Raw genomic sequence first — 20,962 nt, 5'->3', positions numbered from 1 at the left:
CAGCTCCTGTTTATGTTGAAAGGGTTTTTGGTTTTTTTAAATAAATGGTTTCAGTCTGAGAGCATCCACTTTAAAAACAGCACGGGAGGGGAGACATCGATGGGCACCGGCTGCACTCGAACACCGCCCCGGTGCAGGATGCAGCCGTTGGAGTCAACCTTGCTTGGCTCCAGCCTAGGCAATCAGGTTGCTACAGTGCTGGCTGTGCCAGCTGTGCCAGCTCCTGGCCCAGCCCTGCAGCCATCACCATGGCCTTGAAAACTTGGTCTCTACAAGTTCTGCAAAAAGGGCATTTCCAGCGTTTAGAGATCACACCAGAGTGCAAACCTGTGTGCACACACACATTCACTCACAAATGCACACTCACAATCCCGAGGCCACAGAGTCTCTCCCAGATGTGCTTCCCCTGTGTCTCGATGACCCCAGTCCCTCTCCTCCACAAAGCTGAGGAGGGTCCTGCCAACACAGGAACGAGCAGCAGCACCAGGGGCAGCATGGGTGGCCACTCCTGCTCCTTGCTAAGGGATCCAGGGGCATCACAGGGGTATGTAGTGGGTGCTGGATGCATGAGAGGAGACACTGTCCCCTCCCAGATGCTGGAACATCTGCCACCTTCCTGCTGCCCCAGGGTCTTGGAGCTCCTGGGGGAATCGGCTGGACTCCTCTCTAGAAACAGGGTCTTTATTTCCTTGCTCAGAAAAATAGATTAATTTCCAAAGTCAAAAAAGAGTTTTAAAAGAGGGAATGATGAAAGTGGAGGCTGGAATGTGGCTGGCAGTGGGGCTGTACATGAGATGGTGCAGGTGGGGCAGAGCCATCCCGCTCAGTAGCTCTCCTCCTCCTCACAGCAGTAGTGGTACCCAGGCATGTCCCCCCTCTGGTCACCTGCAGCGTTGGCCAACTCGCCCTGGCTGCCCTGTGGGCAGTACTTGGGGTCATAGATCTGGCGGCCGAGGCCAAAGACCTGCCCACTCTGGTTGGCGCCCTGGTTGGAGCCCATCTGCAGCGACATGGAGGAGTTGTCACACTTCTCTGTCCCCATCTTGGCATCATAGATGTGCCTCCTGGTGCCAGGAGCTGTCATGCCCACCTGGAAGGAAGGACAGGATGGAGCAGGCTCAGCTGTGGCCCTCCCATCCCTCCCCAGCCCGGCATGGGGGCTCACCTGACTGGCACACTTGTTAGTGCCCATCTGGAGGCTGATGGTGGAGTGGTCCATGGGTGGCAGGATCTGATTTTTGGGATCGTAGAGGTGCCTCCGGGTGCCATAGGCCGTCATGCCGGACTGGCTGGCACACTTGTTTGTGCCCATCTGACAAAGGGGTCTGGTGAGGAATGTGTGCTGCCCCACATGTGCCCCTCCTTCCCCGTCCCTATCCCCCCAGCCTGAGGAGCACAGCCAATGCTCCGTAACCTATCTCAGGCTCCCAGCCATTGAATGCTGGATGCAGAGCCAAGATGGTCCCAGATCCCAAGGACACTTGAGGCACCTCATGCCTTAGATCCCTCCAGCAATGCTTGGAGCTGTGACAGTGCTGGGAATTTGACAGAACTGGGCACCCTTTGCGCAGCCCCCCCCGCCCATGGGACCCTGTGCAGCAGCCCACCTGCAGCCCGATCACACACTGCCCAGCCTTCATCTTGGCCTCGTCGAAATTCCTCTGTTGCTTCTCCGAGTACTTGACGCCGATGTCCACTCCGCTCTGCAGCCCCTTTGTCTTGGCCTGCCAGGAGTGGCTGTGAGGAAGAACAGGGGTCCCAAACCCCCCACCCACACCCTGGGCAGGGGGAGCTGTGGCGTCCCACAGGCACCAACCCAAACTCAGGGTCCCCATGGGGCTGCAGCCCCTCCCAAACTGCTCATCCTCTGTGCTCACCATTCCTGCCAGTGCCAGCAGCGACACCTGCACCTGTGTCAGGTTCCCGCTCTCAAAAAGGTCATTAGCTTCAAAGAGGTCCACGGGGTTCATACCATAGCTGGCCATGGCCTTGATGAAGTTGGAGAGGTTCTCAAGCTGTGGAGAAGTAGAGGGGTGAGCCCTGGTGGGTGACGAGGAGGAACAGCTGGCGGGTGGCAGCAGAGCTGCACCTACCTGGTGCCAGTTCTGAGCCGAGTGGTTGATCTTCCTCACTGAGTTGGGCTGCAGCTTATTCATGAGCCTGGAGGGAGGAAGGGAGACATGAGGCTGTGGCAGGAAAAACCTCAAGGGGCTGCAGGACATAGGCTCCTTTTGGGAAGGTCCAGCCCAGGCCTCCTCCATGTGAGCCAAATTTCCCCCTCAGGTCCCTGTTTGTCCTCAGGGCTCCCCCCAGACACAGAAGCCTTGGGGGTGACTCTGGCAAGTCCCACTGGCAGACATCCAGCCCACCTTTCCCACCACAAGGGTTGGTGAGGATCCCCTGGAGGCTTGGTATCCCCCATCTCCTCCCAGCTGGAGCAGGGGCTGGGGGCCATGCTCAGGACCACCCCAGGACTCACTCGCAGAGGATCACCCCGTCCTTCAGCCCCTTCTGGAAGTCAGGTCCAATCTGTTTTCCTGTCACGCTCTCGATCCACGTCCGCAGCTCGGCCTCTTTCTGTGGATCATACTTCTGGGCGAGCTGCGGGACAGTGGGGGGACAGCTTAGGCAGGGCCCCAGCGTGCACCCCAAACCCCTCATGAGGACAGTTCCTCCTCCCTGGTATGGGAACAGCGACAAGAGCATGAGGATGATGCTGCCAGCAGACACAGAATCTTCTGAGCCATTCCAAAAGCATGAAAAGGAACTGCCCATGTGATTAGGGGCAAGTGACACCCAGGATTTGTCTCTCCCTGTCTGCTGGAGCCCGTGGGAGCTCAGCTCTGAGCCCCAGGGGTCCTGGCATAGATGCTCTCCCTTTCCCTTCTGTCGAGGCCCAGCCTCCACCACAGATTCCTCCGTCACCGCGGCTATGCCAGGAATGTGGATGCCTCCTCCCAAATGGAGACCAGCTGCCAGGGCCAGCAGCATCTCTGTCGTCTCGGCCCCCAGCCCACAAGGGAAGGGAAAGTTCTCCTGGCCTAGGGAGGGAAGGGGAGTGCTGTCCTGCCCCAGCCTAGCACCTCTGATGCTCAGCTGGCACCTGGGGGTGGCCCCAGTGCATCCACCAACCTCTCGCCCATCCTGTCCCTTCCTGGTCCTGTTATGTGCCTAGGCCATGAGTCCCTAAGGATCCTGGACACAGGGAGACACTGGGATGGGCACAGTCCAGCCCCAGTAGGTGGTAGGGAGACACTCCAGTACCAAATGGAAGCTCGACCAACGCAGGACATGGATCCCTCTCATGAGACCATGTGTGTCCTGGCTACAGGATTCTACAGTCCCACCAGCTGATACTCTGGAGCATGAGCAGCTGAAGCCAGTTCCTCTTCCCTCCCCATGGCCAGCCTGAGGATTACCCAGGGCATGGGGAGTGCACAGTGGACCAGCCCCAGAGAGATCCCACCACAGCCCAGTCTGCAAGGGCTTCCACAGACTGGGAGCATGTCACTGGTTCAACTGGTTCCCAGTTGGTGATGTCACCTCCATCAGACATACCGGGGCAGTTGGACTGGCTCATGTCTTGCTGAATCAACATGAAGCATCAAGGCCCCAGTGCATGTCACCCGCTCAGCTGGGGCAGGCCAGGGCCCATCCACTCCCCGTTACGAAATGCAAATCCCCTGCGAGGCCAGGTAATGAGTGCCCAGGCACGGCCACCACATCCCGCCACCATGGCCATGGCAGCCACGTGCCCATCACCACTTGTCCCTTCTCCTGCCTACCCTGGCCCCGTCCAGGAGTCCACGGGCAGAACACACTCAAACCACTGGCTCCCCGCCCCGGGGTGATCACAGCTCAATCTCTGCTCGCCTGGGGCCGAGCACAGCCACCGACCACTCGGGGCTTCTGTTTCCCCTCCCCGGCCCGGCAGGACCTCCGTGCGCTGTTGAGGGGGCAGGAGGGTGCCGGCAGCTGCCTGCACCCCGTGGCACCCGGATCCCGCCTAGAGGTGCAAACAGCTCAGCCGGAGGCTCCTATCCCTCCTTCCCCTCCCAGCCCCGCGGCACTTTGGCGGGAGAGTCACCGGGGCCGAAAGCCGCATCCCCAGAGACGGCTGCGGGGACGCTGCCAGGTCGGAGCATCCCGTAGAGCGATGTGGAGCTGCGGGGAAGCAGAAAGTGAAGAAGCTTTGTGGAGCTAGTCCGGAGCAATGGAGGACCGAGGCGACCGCCCCCAGCCTCGGGTGTGACGGGAAGGGTTCCCCGCGGTTTGCCAGGGGCAGCGGAGCCACAGCGGCCACCGCACGGGAGACACCCAACCGCGGTCCCCCAAGACACGTCCCTGGGATCCTCTAGGCAGGTTCAGGGCACCTCGAGACTGGAAGCCCAGCTTCGGTATCCCCAGTCCTCCGAGACCTCGGTACACTGGGTCCTTCCGTCCCGCATCCTCCCGGGAAGCCCCGGACTTCCATCTTTCCGGAATCCCCCAACTTCTCCACTCTTGGCCGGCTCTGCAGTCCTGGGACATACCGGAAAAAACCCCGCCTCTCCGGAACCCGGGATGCAACCGGGACGCCGCAGCAACACCGGGATGCTCGGCTCTCCCGGGCCTCCAGAAGCACCGGCAGCCACAGCGCCCGGTGGTCCTGGTATCCCCCTAGCCCCCGCTTCACCCCCGCCCGGTGGTCCCGGCACCGCCCGGCCCCCGCCGCGGCTCACCCGGTTTTTGACTTCGGCGGAGAGGCCGTAGGACGGGCCCTTGTTGAACTGGGAGCTGCTCATGGCGGGGAACAGAGCCGGTACCGGAGCGGGGAGCGGGCAATGGGGCCGGTACCGGAGCGGACTCTGGCGGGGCGGGGGCGGGGTCGGGTCCGGCCCCCTCCGCGTTGATTGGACGGGACGAAATGTCCAAATAAGGGCAGGAGCGGCCGGATCGAGAGGAGGGTCCCGAACCCCGACATTGCGACTCGGGGAGCACCGAGACGCTCCGGGAGTCGGGGAAGCCCGGGGCCGGAACTGGAACCGTCCCGGGCACGCGCACACAAAGACAGACGGGCACACGCGTGTGCCTCCCCTGTACACGGGTGTGGGCACCCTGGCCCACGGGCACGCGTTGTGCATGCACACACGCAACACACACGCAACACAGGCACCACACACACACACCACACACACCCACACACAACACACACGCACCCCCGACCCACGGGCGCTACCCTGCACACGCACACGCACTCACACATTCACTCACTCACGCACTCAGACATTCACACGCACCTGCCTGCGCGCCCACGGTCACGCACACACGCAGGCCACGCGTACGCCTTCCATCGTCCCCATACCTCACGGACCTCCACCCATCCCCGACCGCGTCCCGTTCCCCTTGGCCCGCCCTCCCCCGTGTCCCCACGGGGCCAGCATAAGTCCCACGCAAGATGGCCCGGTACGGCCCGGCCCAGCCCGGTACGGCCTCGCGGGGAGGTCCCGGGATGAAGGGGGGCGGGGAGGGGACACCATCATCCCCCGACCACCTGCAGGGGCTGGCAGCCGTCCCGAGCAGCCCGTGGGTAGCAGCCGGGGGTCCCAACGTAGTGCCCAGAGGGCCCGGTCCGGCTCTCTGCAGGGGTTTATCCGACGTCCCCCAGATACTCCCGTTGTAAGGTCGTGATGTCCCGTGGATGGGAGAGTCACGGGTGAGACTGTGAGTGCACAGAGGCCGGTGAGGACAGGGGGCAGGGCTGTGACCCCAAGAGGGCAGGTCCCGGCACTGACACCGAGCCCACGGAAGGGCAGACCCGGGAGCATCTCAGAAGTGGGAGCCCAGAGAATCCCATCCCACTCAACCCCACACCTAGGGCCTTCAGAGGGATGGAGCTTGTCGTCCCCGGACGGATGGACGCCCCCAAACAGGGTGAACTCCCAGAGGGCGGGAGTTCTGCACCGGTTCCACAGAGTGGGGCTCAGTGCCGCCCCCCCCCCCCCCCCCCCCCCCACTCTATAAGCCCCGAACTGCAGCACTGAAACCCTCTCAAAACCCCAGAAGTGCCGGGGTCCCGCTGCCCCTTGTGACTCCGCAGGGCAGCCAGGGTGCCCCTGGCCCCGGCCTCGCGCCTGGGTGCGCGTTCGGCTTTTCCTGTTTCAGGTCGGGCTGCGAAGCCGATGAGGAAACGAGGCGGCGTCACACGCGCCCTCCTGACACTGCGCCCCGCGAATGTGACCGGCGCCGTGAGGAACCGGCACGGCGGCCGGGCCGAGCGAGGGGCTGAGGGCAGCGGCTCGGCCCCCCGGGAACAATGTTCTCCCGGAAGAAGCGGGAGCTGATAAAAACCCCCTCCATCTCCAAGAAGAGCCGGGCGGGAAGCCCCGTCCCACAGACCCTGCCGGTGAGTGCCTCCCCCGTACCCCTGGCACGGTGGGGGCTGTAGGGGCAACAGCACCCACAGAACTGCTGAGTAGAGCCACAGCTTGGCAATGGGGCGCTGGATACGTCCAGGAGAAGAGGAGGGAAACGAGAAAGAACCCTACTCGCGGGGCTGGGGGGGATAGAATTTTGCCCCTGATGAAGGGGACGGAGCAGCCGCCGAGGGAGGCGGGAGGGCAGGAAGGGACAGGGAGGAAATGGGGGGGCTGTCGCCGAGGGTTTGGGAAGGGCAGAGAGACTCACAGATCTCCCTGGGGACCGGGATGGGAGCAGGGCGACCGCAGGCTCGGCCAGCCCCGGTGCCTCGGCTCTGCCAGATATTTATTTATTGACGTGTGGCCCCCGGTGCCGGAGGGGCCAGGAGGAAACGCTATCCGCCGGGGCTCCCCGGCGCACCCCGCACTGCCCGCCCCGCGCCTGCGCCTCAGTCCCGGTGCGTGAGGCGAGACCGGGCTGGCACGATGCGGCCGACGGCGACCCGGAGCCCACCCGCGGCTCCTTAGCAGGGGATACCCGTCCCCATCCCCGTCCCGACTCCCCGGGAGAGGGGCCTGTGGGTGGCAGCCAGCGGGATGATCGGTCGGGCTGCGGGCAAGAAAAGCTACAGCCCCTCGGCGGCGGCGGGCAGAGCCCACCCGCCCCAGCGCTCCCTGGACTCGCTGCCCCGCACGCCCGCCGTGAGGCTGACGGTACGGCCGGGGTCACCCTGGGGCGCCGGAGGGAGGGACGGGATAGGGCTGGGGTGGCCCCAGGCGTTTTGGGGCGGAGGTCTTTCTGCCTCCTTGCAGCCCCATGGTGGTCTGGCCCCCCGTGGGGATGGGGTCGCCCGTTCGCCCTCGCCCGCGGAAGCCTCATCCTCTCGGCACTCCGTGTCTGCCCCGCCGGTGCCAAAACCACTTCCGGCAGCGCCCGGCCAGGGATGCTCAGACCCCGCGCGTTCGTGTCAAACCGGGTGCCGGGGGTCACTGGTGGAAGCTGCTGAGGGCCTGCAGGGTCCTCTCCCCATGCCCAAGGACTCTCACTGGATGTGTGGTTCTCAAGCCATGACAGCTCTGAACAGTGCCGGTACCAGCCCCTCCTTCAGTGCAATTTTACCCCTAGAAATGTGGGGCTTCCTCCATCTGTAAAATACCTGCAAAGCCCAAACAATAGCCTGGGAGGTGTCGCTGTCTCTGCCTCCTTCCCCAGCATGGGAACAGCTGAAAAAGAGGAAGAGATATGCGGGCGGATCCTGCTGCCATTTTGCTCTTTGGGGGTCCCCAACCCCCTGGGATGGGCAGCCCCATCACGGTGGGTGCTGGGGTAGACAAGCAGTCTCACCCACACCACCACTGTGTGCACCTCATGACAAACACAGACCCTGAAGAGCTGGCAGGGACTGATGGGGGCAGCCAGGCGAGTGCCCAGACCCTGCCCACTCTCCCGTGACAGTCCCAAAAGGTATCCCTGCCTGGGGAAACTGAGGCACAACACAGCTGCAGGGTCTGGCACCAGTTCCCCAAAGGCAACAGCTTGTTCTCCGGGATGGTGGCGTGGGGTATCCTGGAGTACTTCCTTCTCTGGGGTCTTCGCCATGCTGGCTCTGTCCTCACACTCACCCTTGCTCCCCAGGACCTCTCCCGCAAGGATTGCCTGGAGGCACTAGGTTCCAGCGTGGGGGAGCTGCCCCCAGCCAGTGCCAAGCTCAGCAGCAGCCCCAGTGCCGCGGGCACCCTGAGGCGCCCCACCAGCCTGAGCCGCCATGCCAGTGCTGCCGGCTTCTCGCTGCCCACGGCCCCCCGTGCCGTGCCCAAGGGCCACAAGACCCCCATGTCCTACAGCCCTATGGAGGGCGGGGAGGGTCCCTTCATCGATCCCGAGGACATCTCCCAGCTGCTGGCAGATGTCGCCCGCTTCGCCGATGCCCTGGAGAAGCTGCGGGATATGGTGCTGCGCGATGGTGAGTGCCCACCCTGTGGCAAACACCCTTGCATCACGGCACCCTGGGACAGACCCACCCTGGGTGGTGGGTCTCTGTCTGGGCCAGAAGGTACCAGGACCGCCGGGGATTCGTGCAGCCGCAGTCAGAGGTGGTGGGTGAGTGGTGGGTGAGTGTAGCTCGGAGCCAGGATAACGTGGCTTCCTGCCGCGAGCTATTTTCATCCGCCCGTTTTCCTGTTTACAGCGCAGCGGTGCCAGCCGCCCGCCAGGGCCCCCCAGCCCTCATGGGGTGCCGGGCACGGCCCCCCAACCCATCAGGGCAGCCAGCAGGAGGGGCTGGGTGGTCTGTAGGCTCACAAGCAGCTCTCCTTGCCCGAGGGGACACAGGGAACGCATCAATCCCATGGTCTGGGGGCATATGATACCACATTGTTAGACCTGGTTTTGCAGTAACTCCTTTCCAACCCTGAGCTGGGGGCTGGGGTGGAGAGGAGTCTTTGCCTGGCTGGGCAGTGGGTGCTGATCCCCTATCCCAGCACTTCCCTGAGGGAGGTTCCTCGCTTCCTAATCAGGCTGTCAGTCCCCAGCCCTAGACCTGCGCTGGGGGGTCCTGGCCAGACCCCTGGGCTGGCAACTGGAGCCCACAGAGGGGAGGGTCCTGGGGGGAATCTGTGGCATGCAGCAAGCCTGGCTGGACCAGGCCAATCCCTCCTGGCTGGGAGCATCCATCCGGCAGGAGGGAGGGAAGGAAATGGAGGAAATTCCCAAACTGCTTTCAAGGGAAAAAGTTATTATGGAGGAAGAACTGCTTCAAAGGTCAGACTGCACCCTGGCCAATACCGGACTGGGCAGGAGACACATGGCCACAGCTGTGGGGAGGTGCTGGACAAGCAGGATGTGGCCGTGCCAGTCCTGGGAAGCCCTGAGGCCAGAGGGATTTGCTGCATAGTCTGGGAGATGGCAGGTCCCTGTCTTGGGTGTGGGCGGCAGGGGGTGGCTGGGAGGTAAACAGGGGAGGGACACAGGACAGGGATGCAGAGCAGAGACAGAGGGCAGGGACACAGGGCAGGGACATGGGACAAGGATGCAGCATCTCAGCCCCCCTCTCTTGCAGACCCTAAGGAGCCGCAGCGGCCGCTGGCCCACGAGTGCCTGGGTGAAACCCTCCGTATCCTGCGCCAGGTCATCAATAAGTACCCGCTGCTCAACACCCTGGAGACCCTGACGGCCGCTGGGACCCTCATCTCCAAAGTCAAGGGTGAGACAGTGGTGCTGGGAGCTCTGTCCCGCTCCCCTCCTGCCCCACAGTGGGATGGGAGGGAATTGGGGAGCCCATGAAGGGCTACCAGGAGTGGAGCTGCCCTATGGACCGGTGGAGAGGGCAAAAGCATCGTCTGCCACTTGGTGTGGTTCAGCTTTAAGGATGATATAGTGTCAGAAATGACAGATCCTGCCTGGGGGTTTCCAGGCACAGCCGCAGGAAAAACACTGAAATAATCAGATCCTGCTCCTGGCAACCTCTCATGTTTATGGAGCAGGGTCTGGGAGGTCAGATCCCAGCTGGGCACCACTTCCCGCTGCTGTCACCCATGGGGAGGGGGCAGCTGCACCTACCACAGGCACAGCACAACCTTCTGAGTCACCCATGGCTTCCTGGACACCCAACAGCAACCGCAGGGGACAGGATGGCAGGAGGGCTGCCGTGAGGCTGGTTCCACATAGGGATGGGAGGGAATGGACTTGGAGCAGACCCCTTGCCACTCCAAGGAGCTGACCCAGGGTCTGCCCAGGAGCCCTGGTTGCTGGTGTCCCATGGTGTGGGAGCCTGCCAAGCACTGTCGGCCCCGGTTCCTGCTGCTGGTGGTGGTTCCTCATTTGACTGTGGGCAAGAGCCCTACTGGAGGAGTTAATCCTGCTTGGAGAGGGATCTGGAGGAGCCATGAGGCAGGGCAGGGAACAAGTGGAACAAGTCCAGCAGCACTTTTCCAGCAGCCCTGAGTAACGGGAATAAACAGAAACACGAGCCAAGAGATGCTGTCAGGGACATCAATCCTGGGAAGAAGGAGGGGGGAACTACTGTGCTGGAAAAATCCATTGTCCATATGAATGATCCTTCCCACTGCTCCCTTGATTCACCCCAGCCCCTTCCCCAGCCCCAAAGCCCTCTCTGATACCAACATGAACTGGCAGGTCTTTCTGCTGAGACAGAGACTGGTGCTTGTGGCAACAGGGCTTCCATATTTCCTGATCTCCAGGTTTCCACTATGAATCCAACAATGAGGCAGACAAGCGGGAGTTCGAGAAGGCTGTGGAGACCATCGCCGTGTCCTTCAGCAGCACGTAAGGGTTTTTGAGCAGCCATCCCCTGGAGACTGCCCGTGTCACTGTGCTGAATCCAGCCATGCTCCTCTCCCCACAGGGTGTCCGAGTTCCTCATGGGGGAGGTGGACAGCAGCACCATCCTCTCTGTTCCACTCAGTGACCAGAACCAGGTGAGTGATGCCTGGATACGTGTATGCTCCTACCATGTGGGGCTCGGGATCACACAGGGCTCTGGCTGCTCCCCTCATCTCTGGTGTGAGCCCAGAGCAGGGTGTTACTCCAGTGACAGTTCCATTAGTTCCCAGGCACAGCCTGAGCACAGCTGACTTCCAGCAGTGGCAAAAAGGCTCCAGTAGCTCCGGCTTCCATCCATCTGGCCAGCCCCTCCAGCTGCTCCCCATCCTCTTGGCTGACCAGTCCCTCTTCTTTCCCAATTCCCAAAGACTGTGGAGAGCCTCTATGGGGGGATTCCTGGGCCTAGAGGAGATGGAGTGCCCTCAGGCATGGACAGCTATGACACAGGTAAGCAGGATGAGTTTGGGTGCAGGGTTTGGGGGGTCTCTGCAGGAACCAGCACCTTCCCCATCACCGCTGCCATCCTGAGTCACACATGACTCCTCAGCTGGGGAAAGGCAGCAGAACTCGTGGCACCAGGGCTGGCACAGAGCTGGGGGCGTCTGCACTGGAAGCTCACGGAGTGAGCTCACAGAGTGTCCATCCCTCCACAGCCCGTCCTCCGGCCGAAGAAGTGGATGTGATGCTGCAGCGCTGTGAGGGGGGCGTGGATGCTGCCCTCCAGTACGCCAAAACCATCTCCAAGTACATGAAGGACCTGATTGGATACCTAGAGAAAAGGACCACGTTGGGTGAGTGGGGGGATGGCAGGTGGGTCTCTTCTGGAGCAGGTCTGAGCCACAGGACAGGTTGAGGCCCCTCCTGGAGGAAGCTGATGCTGCCAGGACAGTGGGAACCTCACTCCTCAAGTTCCTGATTGATTTTTCAAAAGGAGATCGGGTTCCACCAGGGAAATCCCAGTGTCTCGTATGTCTTTTCACTTTCAACCTTTTCCTTCCAGAGGTGGAGTTTGCCAAAGGGCTCCAGAAGATGGCAAACAGCTGCAAGCAAACCATCAGTCAGGAGGTAAGTTCCCAAGTCCCTGAAACCCCCAGTGCCAGGCAGGATTGGGAGCCAGCAGCCCTGGAGAGCCTATTCCATGTGCCCCAGCTCGGGAGGACATGGGGGCAGCTCTTTGGAGCCCTGCCTGGAGAAATTCAGGATGGAGCTTTTACCAGCAGTCACCAGCCTTATCTTGCCTCTGGCTCTTCCTCCCCAAAGGATGCATCTCCTTGGGCTCATGCTGTTGCTGGCACTCAGGGGGATGTGTTTTTCTTCTCCCCAGACCAGCATGCCTTTCCTGTCCATCTATCTGCTGGCCCTGGAGCAGGACATGGAGCACGGGACCTCAGTTCTGCAGGCAGCCAACACCCTTCAGCAACAAACCTTCCTTCCGGTGAGGGGACAGAAGGTCCTTCCTGTGGCTGGAGGTCCTGGTGTTACAGAGGTAGCTCTTCCTTAGCTCAATCCAGAGGGAACCTGCATCCAGTACTTCCCAGGCTGTAGATTTTCATCCCTGGCACAAACCAGTGCCTGTGACCTGTCCTGGGAGTGACAGTGACCACCACAGGGTACTTCTCCATGCAAAGTCTTGGAGAGGGCAGAGCAGGAGTGCTCAGCTCAGGTCATCACGGGGCTTTTCCTCCCTCCCTCCACACACAGCCACTGGTGGCGAGACGCCTGGAACATGAGAAACGCAGGAAGGAGATCAAGGAGCAGTGGCACCGGGCGCAGAGGAAACTGGTGAGTGACTGGGTTTGTGTTCCCAATCCCAGCCTGGAGCAACTCGTGACTCTGAGGAGCAACCTCCTCTGAGGCCGCTGGGCACCCTGCCCCTCTCCAGCAGTGTTGGGTGCCTCTGCTGTGCTGGGGGACCCCGGCAGAAGCTGGTGACCCCCGTGCTGGGCTCCATCCTCACCCTGGCTCTCCCTGGCAGCAAGAGGCAGAGGGGAACCTGCGCAAGGCCAAGCAGACATACATGCAGCGCAGCGAGGAGCACGACAAGGCCAAGTATATGGCGGTGAAAGCAGAGGAGGAGCAGCAAAACACGACCAGCAGCATCACCACAAAAACCCTGGACAAGAAGAGGCGGCTGGAAGAGGAAGCCAAGAACAAGGTAGGAAGGTGACAGCTCTGGAGGGGCCTCCTTGCTCCTGCTGTCCCCTGAGCCACATGGGATGAATTGATCCTCGGGAATGTCTGGATGGACAGGGTCCAAGGGCCTGTTCTTATTGTCCTCACCTCTGAGCTTTTCCCATCCCTTGCTCTCCCAACTCCCAGGCAGAAGAGGCCATGGCCACGTATCGCACCTGTGTGGCCGATGCAAACACGCAGAAGCAGGAGCTGGAGGACACCAAGGTGAACTCGCTGCGGCAGATCCATGAAGTGATCAAACAGACTGACCAGGTCATCAAGTCGGTGAGTGGGGCTGGGCTGGGGTGTCCCCAGGGCAGGAGGTGGCTGTGCCGTGCTCTGGAGAGCTCAGAGCGGCCTTCCAGCAGAACTGCCCCTATTCCAGAGGGCGTTTGGGTGGATGCAGAGCTCCCCTCTCCCTCATGCTCAGAAAAGTGCTGCTTTGTGCTTCTGATTTCCCACCTAACCTGGAGTTCCTCACATGCCAGCCCACCAAGCTCACATCTGTCCCTCTCCACGTCAATTTTAGGCCACCATCTCCTTCTACCAGCTCATGCACATGCAGACAGCGCCACTGCCTGTGAACTTCCAGACGCTGTGCGAGAGCAGCAAGCTGTACGACCCGGGCCAGCAGTACGCATCCCATGTCCGGCAGCTGCAGCGCGGCGACGAGCCCGACGTTCAGTATGACTTCGAGCCCTATGTGTCCCACAATGCCTGGTAAGAAAGGAGAGGGTTCATTCCTGGGTAATGTTCCAGTTCAGCCGTGGTGCCTTCGCTTTTTCCTGCCACCCACACTCTCCTGCAGGAGGCAGGATGCTTTCAGTATTCCTGAAGGCAGCTCCTGCTGGGAACCCTGGGGCTGGACCAGCTGGGAATTACCCTCTTATCCTTCAATTCAGCCTAGATGAGACAGGCTGTTTCGTATTTAAGATTCTGTGTTTCCCTAGACTGGTGGATGGCAGCCAAGGGTAAAGTCTCCAAGTGTCCTTCCTTCCCATCCACATTCCCTTTTCCCCTCCAGGTCTCCCTTTACTCAGCCACAGAAGGGCAGCTTCAATGCCGGTGAGTTCTCCACGAGTGCAGAGGGGGCTGGGGCTGTCTCGGAGGGAGCAGCGGGAGCCAGGGAGTCACCAAGTGGGGCCGGAGCGGCCGAGCGAAGAGGTGAGTCTGGAGCCCCAGAGCTCTGCATCCCCTCTCCCATGTCCCCCCAGGCAGGAGGAGAGTGGGACCCCCAGGATATGAGGGGCTTTGCTGGCAGCAGCAGGATGAGCTGGGAGCCTCCTCCTGAAGGACACTAATCAGATCTGTGCCATTTTGCTCCCTAAGAAACCACTGCCCATCTTCCCATCTCCCCTTTCCTTGTTGGGTGTCACTGGAAGCGTTAAACCCCATCAGCAGCTTCCCCCAGTCATCCCAGTTTCTCCCAGCATCCAGGCTGTTCTCCAGCCATTCCCTCCCAAACACAGACAGCAATCCCAATGGACTGTGTGTTCTCTCTGCAGGTGGGAGGGGACACCAGGTGCATAAATCCTGGCCAACCTCTGTCGCTGATGCTGACAGCAGCCTGGATTCCAATGCAGGTACATATGGGAACAGCCCAGAAGCCCCTCCCAGCACAACCGATCTAAACCCAGAGCTTCCCAGTTAGATGGGACTATCCCCTGTTTTACCTGCCCTGTGAGAACACTGCTGTAAATGACCGTGCTGATCCCAGTCTCCAGTGGGATAGGGTGGGGTGAGCTCTCAGAAGAGAAGCAGCTTTGCAGGTGATTCACTGGTCTCTGGGTTTTCCTTGGACAGGTGAATTCAGCCACAAGCTCCAGCGGCTGTCATCCAATGGCACCGCGTCCTCCAGTGAGGAGCTGGAGGAGAAGGACGGGACCACCACTCCCTTTGAGCAGAGTAGGTGACAGGGTGGGAGGTGACAGTGCTGCTGCCACACCTCCACCACAGCATAGCTTCCCAGCGGGCTGCTTTTCCCAAATTCAGTGGTTCTGCAGGCAACACAGCAATTGCTGGAGATTCCTGATGGTGTCCCCAGCAGTCCTGCCTTTCCTGAGGTTTGAACCCTGCTCAGACTGCTGACAGTGAGAGTCCTGCTCAAGCTGTGCCTTACCTCACATTTCCTTTTCTGTAGGCATCAACGGGATCACCCCGGAGCTGGCAGCTCCCACAGGGCCCTTCCGGAATGTTGGCTTGTCCAAGGCTGCCCAGACCCATCGGCTGAGGAAGCTCCGTGCCCCTTCCAAATGTCGGGAGTGCAACAGCTACGTGTACTTCCAGGGAGCTGAGTGCGAGGAGGTGAGTTGGGACAGCTGGGGTTGGAACCCAGCTCTGACCATGGTCAGGAGGACATTTCTTCTGTGGGGAGTGTTCCAGGTGGAAAACGGTGCTTTCCTTTGATGCTGCAGCATCCCCAAGGCATTTTTCCTGTCTCTCACCATGCTGTGAGCAGTACCTGGTGTCTCTGTGGCTGCCCCCCACCTCCACGTGTTCCCCTCTCTCTTCCAGTGCTACCTGGCCTGCCACAAGAAGTGCCTGGAGACCTTGGCCATCCAGTGTGGGCACAAGAAGCTCCAAGGGAAGCTGCAGCTTTTCGGGCAGGACTTCACAAAGGCGTCTCGGGCCAGCCCAGATGGGATCCCCTTCATCATCAAGAAATGCATTTCAGAGATTGAGAAACGGGCCCTGAAAACAAAGGTGAGTGACACTCCCCTCTCCTCCTCCTCAGCTGGCTGAGCCACAGGCCTTTGGAAGGATCCTCTGGAAAACAAACAGGTTCAAAAGGGCAGGGAGCCAGGGATGAGCTTGGCCCAGTTTCCAAACTATGCCTTTGGAAAATCACCTCTCCTGCCTTCTGCTTTCCTATGAAGCAGGAATGACTGAGCTGAAAGGAGATGTCCTCACAAAATGACTTCCCAAAGGGATTTCCCACTCCAAAAGGAGAGGGTGGGAGCACACAGCTCACTGTCCCATGCAAACATGAAGAGGAACCTCTCCCCTCACTTCAGCTCCACTTTTCACAGGGCATCTACCGAGTTAACGGTGTCAAGACCCGCGTGGAGAAGCTTTGCCAGGCCTTTGAGAACGGGAAGGAGCTGGTGGAGCTGTCCCAGGCCTCCCCTCATGACATCAGCAACGTCCTGAAGCTCTACCTGAGACAGGTGAGGTGCTGAGGCCTCGTGGCAGGGGAGGGAGGGGAGTGGGCACGAGGAACCAACGTGGCAGGAGGAATTCTGCACAAACTGGGCTCAGTGACTGGGTGAGTTGGGAGGGAGGGGCCCTTCCCAGGGGGAGTGGATTGGCCTTAGAGATGGGGCCACAGTGACCCCCCCTGCTCATCCCACACGGCGTCACTGCGGTCACAGCCACCAAACAGCGATGTGCCCAAGCACTGAACAAGGAATGCTCCACCCTTTCCAATTGGGGAACTGGCTGCCCAAAAAGGGAAGGGACCAGCAAAGGTCACCCTGCAGGAGCTGAGTCATGTCCCCATGGGGTGGGCTCTGACCCTGGAGTCATCCTGGAGTGGGCTTAGTACGGTCTTTGCCCCTGAGCTCACCTTGAGGTAGGCTCAGCAGGGTTCCTGCCCCTGGGGTCACCCATGAGTGGGCTTAGTGGGGTCTCTGCCCCTTGGGTCACCTTGGAGTGAGCTCAGTGGGGTCTCTGCCCCTGGGATCACACTGTGGTGGGTTTAGCAGGGTCGCTGCCTGAGGTCACCTTGAGGTGGGCTCAGCGGGGTCTCTGCCCCTGGGATCACCCCCGGGTGGGCTCAGTGGGGTCTCTGCCCCTTGGGCCACCCCAGCGTGTGCTCAGCCCCAGCACCCCCCACCCTGTACCCAAACTGTCGTTGTAAACAGCGTCACCCACATCCTCCAACAGCCACAACCGCAAGGCAGGAGCACAACGGAAGCTGCTTCTCCCTTGCAGGCAGCCGTGGGTTAACTCTTTCTGCTGCTTTTTTCTGTAACACCCCCCCCCCTGCCACGGGAAGGGCAGCTCTGTGTTATCTCACAGGGAAAACCGTGTCCTTGGGCTCCTGCACATCAGAAGTCAAGGACTCTGAGTGGCTTCCATGGTTTCTCCAAAGAGAAGCGGAGTGGAAAGAGGGGAGAAATCAGTGCTGAGACCCAATCTGAGCCCATGCTGCAGAGAAATGGGTTAAAGTCTTTCTATAAAGGGGTGGATGGAGGAAGCCCCCTCTGCTGTGATGCAGCCTGTCCCCAAAGCATCCGTTAAGGCCGCTCTGAAAACATCCCCAGCCATGTGGAACACCCAGCAGTCAACACCATCTCCTTCTGCTTCACACAAACTTCAAAGCAGTTTCCCTTGCCGCAGCTCCACCTCTGCTGCAGGCTGTGCCCTGCACGTGCTGTGCCCTGCATGTCCTGTGCCCTTCACATCCTGCCTCCCTCACCCAGAACAAACCATCCCTGTCCTCTTCCCAGCCACTCCTTGTATGCTGGGGAACCTCCAGCTGGGTCCACCCCAGCCAGGGATTTTCCAGGAAAAAAAGGGAATCCCTGCACCTCAACCCAGCAGGGAGCACCCACGGGTGGATCAAACACTGCTTTTGGCTTGAACTTCAAAAGTGCTCCTTGGCCAGGGCTAGCGAGGATCAATTGACACACTCCAGGAGATGGATAAATAAATATCACCTCTGGGCAGAGGTTTGCAGCACTGCAGGTCACAGACTCATGGAATTCTGAAATGGATGTTAAAAGTGCTCTAAGCTCTCTTCAAGCTGGCCTTGTGCACTTCCAGGGATGTTTCCTCACTGTAGAAATGCCCCAGGTGTTGCCAGCTCAGCAACTCGGCACAGGTCCAGATCTTATGCAGGTGGGAGCTGCTCCCAGGACCAGGGTCATCTCTTCTTTTCCCCCTGCAGCTGCCAGAGCCCCTCATGCCCTTCCGGCTGTACAACGAGCTGATGGGGCTGGCCAAGGAGAGCCTGCAGGGCAGTGAGGCCAAGGGCCACGGCGGAAAGGGCAGCCCTGAGCTGGTGGACAGAGGAGCTGACACCAACCAGGTGGTGCTGAGCCTGGTGCTGAAGCTGAGGGAGCTGCTGAAGGAGCTCCCCTGCGAGAACATGGCCACGCTCCAGTACCTCCTGCAGCACCTGAGGAGGTGAGAGGGGCATGGCCAGAGCCTGTGTGGCTGCTGGGCACCTTCCCTTTATCCCCTGGGGTGGGGAGGTGCATGCAGCCTCCTCACTGGAGTCAGGAGGAAGCTCCGTGGTTGCAGCTGCTTCTCTCCCCATCCTGAGGTTCAAGTGCTCCAGCCTGGCATCTCCCCCAGCCCTGCCCATCCACACCTCTCCCTCCTTGCTCTCACAAGCTGTTCCTCCCCCTCCCACCCAGGATCATGGAAGTGGAACAGGACAACAAGATGACCTCAGGCAACCTGGGCATTGTCTTTGGGCCGACGCTGATGCGTCCCAGGCCCACGGATGCCACGATTTCCTTGTCCTCGCTGGTGGATTATCCCCACCAAGCTCGGATCATTGAGGCACTCATCATCTTCTACCCCACCATCTTTGAGCACAAGGACATGGCACCGGCCGAGCCCAGCAGACGCAGCTCAGGTGCCACAGAGGAGGTGGCCAGTGGTGCTGAGCAGGTAGGAATCCCCAGGGAGGGGGGACCCTCAGGGAATGTTCCATGAACCTTCTCTGGAGTCAGCTCCCGGGAAGTGAGAACTCTCCTCCATGCCCTCACCACTGTCCCTGTTCCCTCCCAGGCCCATGCCGGCTCCCAGCCTGTGCCTCCTCTTGGCACCAGCCCCTACCTGGAGGGGCCTTCGGAGAAGAGGAATTTGGCTTTCAGTGCTGACTCACTTGCAGGTCAGTGAGAGGTACTGGGGGTTCCTGGTGGGCACAGGTCCCTTGGGAGGCATGGAGGGCACACAGACCCATCCCCTGCCCCAGGGACCCCAGGTTTGCTGCATGAAGTTCTTGCTGATGCCACGGTGCTGGGCTGGAGGGTGGCACAGAACTCCTATGTCCCACAGAGTCCGGCGACCGCTCCGTGGACTCCGACTCGGAGCTGGAGGACAGTGGGGAGCCACGGACACACCTGACCAAGCAGGGGAGCGAGACCAGCACAGAAGAGGTTAATTTCTGTGATGAGGGCAGCGAGGGGCCCTGCAGCATGGGCCAGTCAGATGCAGGGGGCTCTGCTCCCCGCTGCTGCAGCCTTGGGGACGAGCAAAGCGACGTGGAGGAACACCCTGAGAGCCGCAGCCCCGCCACCCCCAGGGATGCCACAAACCAGTCTGGCACCTCTCGGGGCCACATCAGCCACGAGCTGCAGCCCCGGCTCATCTAAGCCACCACAGACACTGGGATGGACAAAGGAGCAAATCCCCTAGGCTGCCCAGATGCTAGAAACTGGAATGTGGAGGGGTGGGAGGGACACGTGGTAGCCCAGGGGGGTTTGGTGTGTCAGCTGCAGGTGAGTCCTGGCTGATTCCTGGCTGGAGCTTTCACACAAAACCCCTGACCGCCTCAGTGCCCGGCCAGGGAGCAGGGTCACAGCCTGCTGGAACCCCTGGCTCAGCTGGGGCCATGAAGGACCTTGCCTGGGAGAGAACTGAGTTTGGGCAAAACCCTCCACTAGCTCAGGATTGGGAAGGAACCCAGGGCTTTGCCTGTGACAGGTGTTTTATTTTTGTTGTGCTCCTGAATCCCTGAATCCCACACCTGTGCTGCAAGTTTGAGGTTGGATGAGTCAAAGGACCTGGTCATCCCTGATGGCTGAGGCTGGAAGGGAGCCAAGGCTTCCAGGAGTGACATGGGAACAACAATCACTCAAGATGGGCAGGAGAATGACACCACAGGAACAGACGGAATTGAAGGCAGCTCACTGGGACAGGGACACAGCTGGAGCAGCGCTTGGGTTGGGGTGAAGCCCCTGCACCATCTCACCCTGAGCCAGGCTTGGCTTTGGGGCTGTGCCATCTGCCAGGATCTCAGGGGATGTCCCTCAATGACACCTGACTGAACTAGGGTTCAGGCTAGATTTCCTGCCCCAAAAATCTCAGCACTGTGGCCCAGCTGATGGCATCTTCATTCCTGCTTGGATTGACAGGCATTTGGATTGATGGGCATTTCCCTCCTTGGCAGGAGACATGCAAGGAGCAGCTGCAGGCTGTGGTTTGCTTGTACAGTCATTTTGTCTCCAAAAAGCTATGCTGCAAGTTCAGGACTAACTCCCTCTGCTCTTGCTTCCTTTTCTGTAAAGATATGAATCAACCCTTCAACATGACTCCACTACCTCTGCTGGCAAAGGGACTAAAGCCAAAGTGGTTTTAGTTTTTTTTTTTAAAGCTATGAGACTTTTCCTGCACTGAGGCACAGAGAAACAAGTTGAGTTTTAGCTTGGAATGAGCTGAGAGCCCTTTCCTTCATTCTCCTGCTTGTGGGAGACAGACCAACCAGGTGGTGTTGGGGAGGGTCTCAGACACCTTGGTACTGCAGAACCAGGCAACGGACAGGAGGTTTGAGCCCTCCCATCTCAGCAAAGGTACATAAACCCAGGTTAACTCACAGGTTTGGAACTGAGCCAGGGAAGAGCTGGAGACACACGGGATTTGTTGTGCCCTGCTGCTCTTCCACAGGATAGTTGGATTTTTCCAGGGCAGCAGGAGGATGTGGGAATGCTGCTGCCACGGCGGTACCGCGTGTGTGTGAGGGTGGGTGAGGATGATGAGGGTGAGTCAGAGAAGGGGCTAAAGCTGCGCTTGAGCTTCCCACAGCAGCAGCTCCCTCCTGGTTGTGTTGATTCCATGTTTGTCCTGACAGGCCTGTGCTGCTGCACAATGCTGCCTTGCTGTGTTCACATTGATAAGCTTCCTAAAAAACCAATAAAACCAGTGTGTTCTGACTCGTGTTTGTCCTGGGGATCAGGGTCTTCTGGGCTCCCCTGGCCACAAGAAGCCAAATCCAAGTGTTTCTGGCACAACAAGTGAAGTTTAAAGCCCCCCAGAGTCCTGGGATTCAAATGAGTGTAGCTGGGGGTGATGAGCAACTCTCCATTGCAGTGTCTGA

At 60.1% G+C, this 20,962-nt stretch overlaps 2 protein-coding genes across 6 annotated transcripts; one reads left to right on the top strand and one right to left on the bottom strand.

Moving 5' to 3' along the window:
* Positions 1 to 665: 665 nt before the first annotated feature.
* On the bottom strand, positions 666 to 4,849 carry CNN2 (calponin 2). 4 transcript variants are annotated; one of them, XM_053965612.1, is made up of 8 exons: positions 4,374 to 4,622; positions 4,088 to 4,164; positions 2,480 to 2,601; positions 2,094 to 2,160; positions 1,878 to 2,015; positions 1,608 to 1,724; positions 1,166 to 1,312; positions 666 to 1,090 (listed from the first exon to the last, which is right to left on the bottom strand). In XM_053965612.1, exons 1-8 carry the CDS (start codon positions 4,528 to 4,530, stop codon positions 824 to 826), a joined length of 1,092 nt encoding a protein of 363 aa, XP_053821587.1. In that variant the 5' UTR covers positions 4,531 to 4,622; the 3' UTR covers positions 666 to 823. The 4 variants fall into 4 exon arrangements, with proteins under 4 accessions (XP_053821587.1, XP_053821588.1, XP_053821584.1 ...); XM_053965613.1 differs by lacking the exons at positions 4,088 to 4,164; positions 4,374 to 4,622 and adding an exon at positions 4,722 to 4,849; XM_053965609.1 differs by lacking the exons at positions 4,088 to 4,164; positions 4,374 to 4,622 and having other exon boundaries at positions 2,480 to 4,081.
* Positions 4,850 to 6,239: 1,390 nt separating this feature from the next.
* ARHGAP45 (Rho GTPase activating protein 45) lies at positions 6,240 to 20,782 on the top strand. 2 transcript variants are annotated; one of them, XM_053965600.1, is made up of 23 exons: positions 6,240 to 6,385; positions 8,035 to 8,362; positions 9,458 to 9,601; positions 10,599 to 10,683; positions 10,763 to 10,835; positions 11,109 to 11,187; positions 11,394 to 11,531; positions 11,741 to 11,805; positions 12,065 to 12,175; positions 12,442 to 12,522; positions 12,716 to 12,895; positions 13,060 to 13,197; positions 13,442 to 13,632; positions 13,937 to 14,076; positions 14,418 to 14,495; positions 14,716 to 14,817; positions 15,053 to 15,216; positions 15,427 to 15,615; positions 15,942 to 16,079; positions 17,804 to 18,042; positions 18,276 to 18,534; positions 18,655 to 18,757; positions 18,925 to 20,782. In XM_053965600.1, the coding sequence occupies exons 1-23, from the start codon at positions 6,296 to 6,298 to the stop codon at positions 19,239 to 19,241; spliced, it is 3,432 nt and encodes a 1,143-aa protein (XP_053821575.1). In that variant the 5' UTR covers positions 6,240 to 6,295; the 3' UTR covers positions 19,242 to 20,782. The 2 variants fall into 2 exon arrangements, with proteins under 2 accessions (XP_053821575.1, XP_053821576.1); XM_053965601.1 differs by lacking the exon at positions 14,716 to 14,817.
* The last annotated feature ends 180 nt before the right edge of the window (positions 20,783 to 20,962 follow it).

This window comes from Vidua chalybeata, chromosome 27, assembly GCF_026979565.1.
Source record: "Vidua chalybeata isolate OUT-0048 chromosome 27, bVidCha1 merged haplotype, whole genome shotgun sequence".
In the NCBI taxonomy this organism is placed as follows: domain Eukaryota; kingdom Metazoa; phylum Chordata; class Aves; order Passeriformes; family Viduidae; genus Vidua; species Vidua chalybeata.
Note: the sequence above shows the minus strand (reverse complement) of the source record. Positions and strands in the feature narration are given on the sequence as shown.

Excerpts from the sequence above, each read along its gene's own strand:
- CNN2 (XM_053965609.1), bottom strand. The coding sequence starts at position 2,991 with ATGCTGCTGGCCCTGGCAGCTGGTCTCCATTTGGGAGGAGGCATCCAC. Across the intron at positions 2,161-2,479 it reads GACGGGGTGATCCTCTGCGA|GCTCATGAATAAGCTGCAGC; the intron begins GTGAGTCCTGGG and ends TCCTCCCTCCAG. Across the intron at positions 1,313-1,607 it reads AGTGTGTGATCGGGCTGCAG|ATGGGCACAAACAAGTGTGC; the intron begins GTGGGCTGCTGC and ends CCCCTTTGTCAG.
- ARHGAP45 (XM_053965600.1), top strand. The coding sequence starts at position 6,296 with ATGTTCTCCCGGAAGAAGCGGGAGCTGATAAAAACCCCCTCCATCTCC. Across the intron at positions 6,386-8,034 it reads CCGTCCCACAGACCCTGCCG|GACCTCTCCCGCAAGGATTG; the intron begins GTGAGTGCCTCC and ends CTTGCTCCCCAG. Across the intron at positions 10,684-10,762 it reads GCCGTGTCCTTCAGCAGCAC|GGTGTCCGAGTTCCTCATGG; the intron begins GTAAGGGTTTTT and ends CTCTCCCCACAG.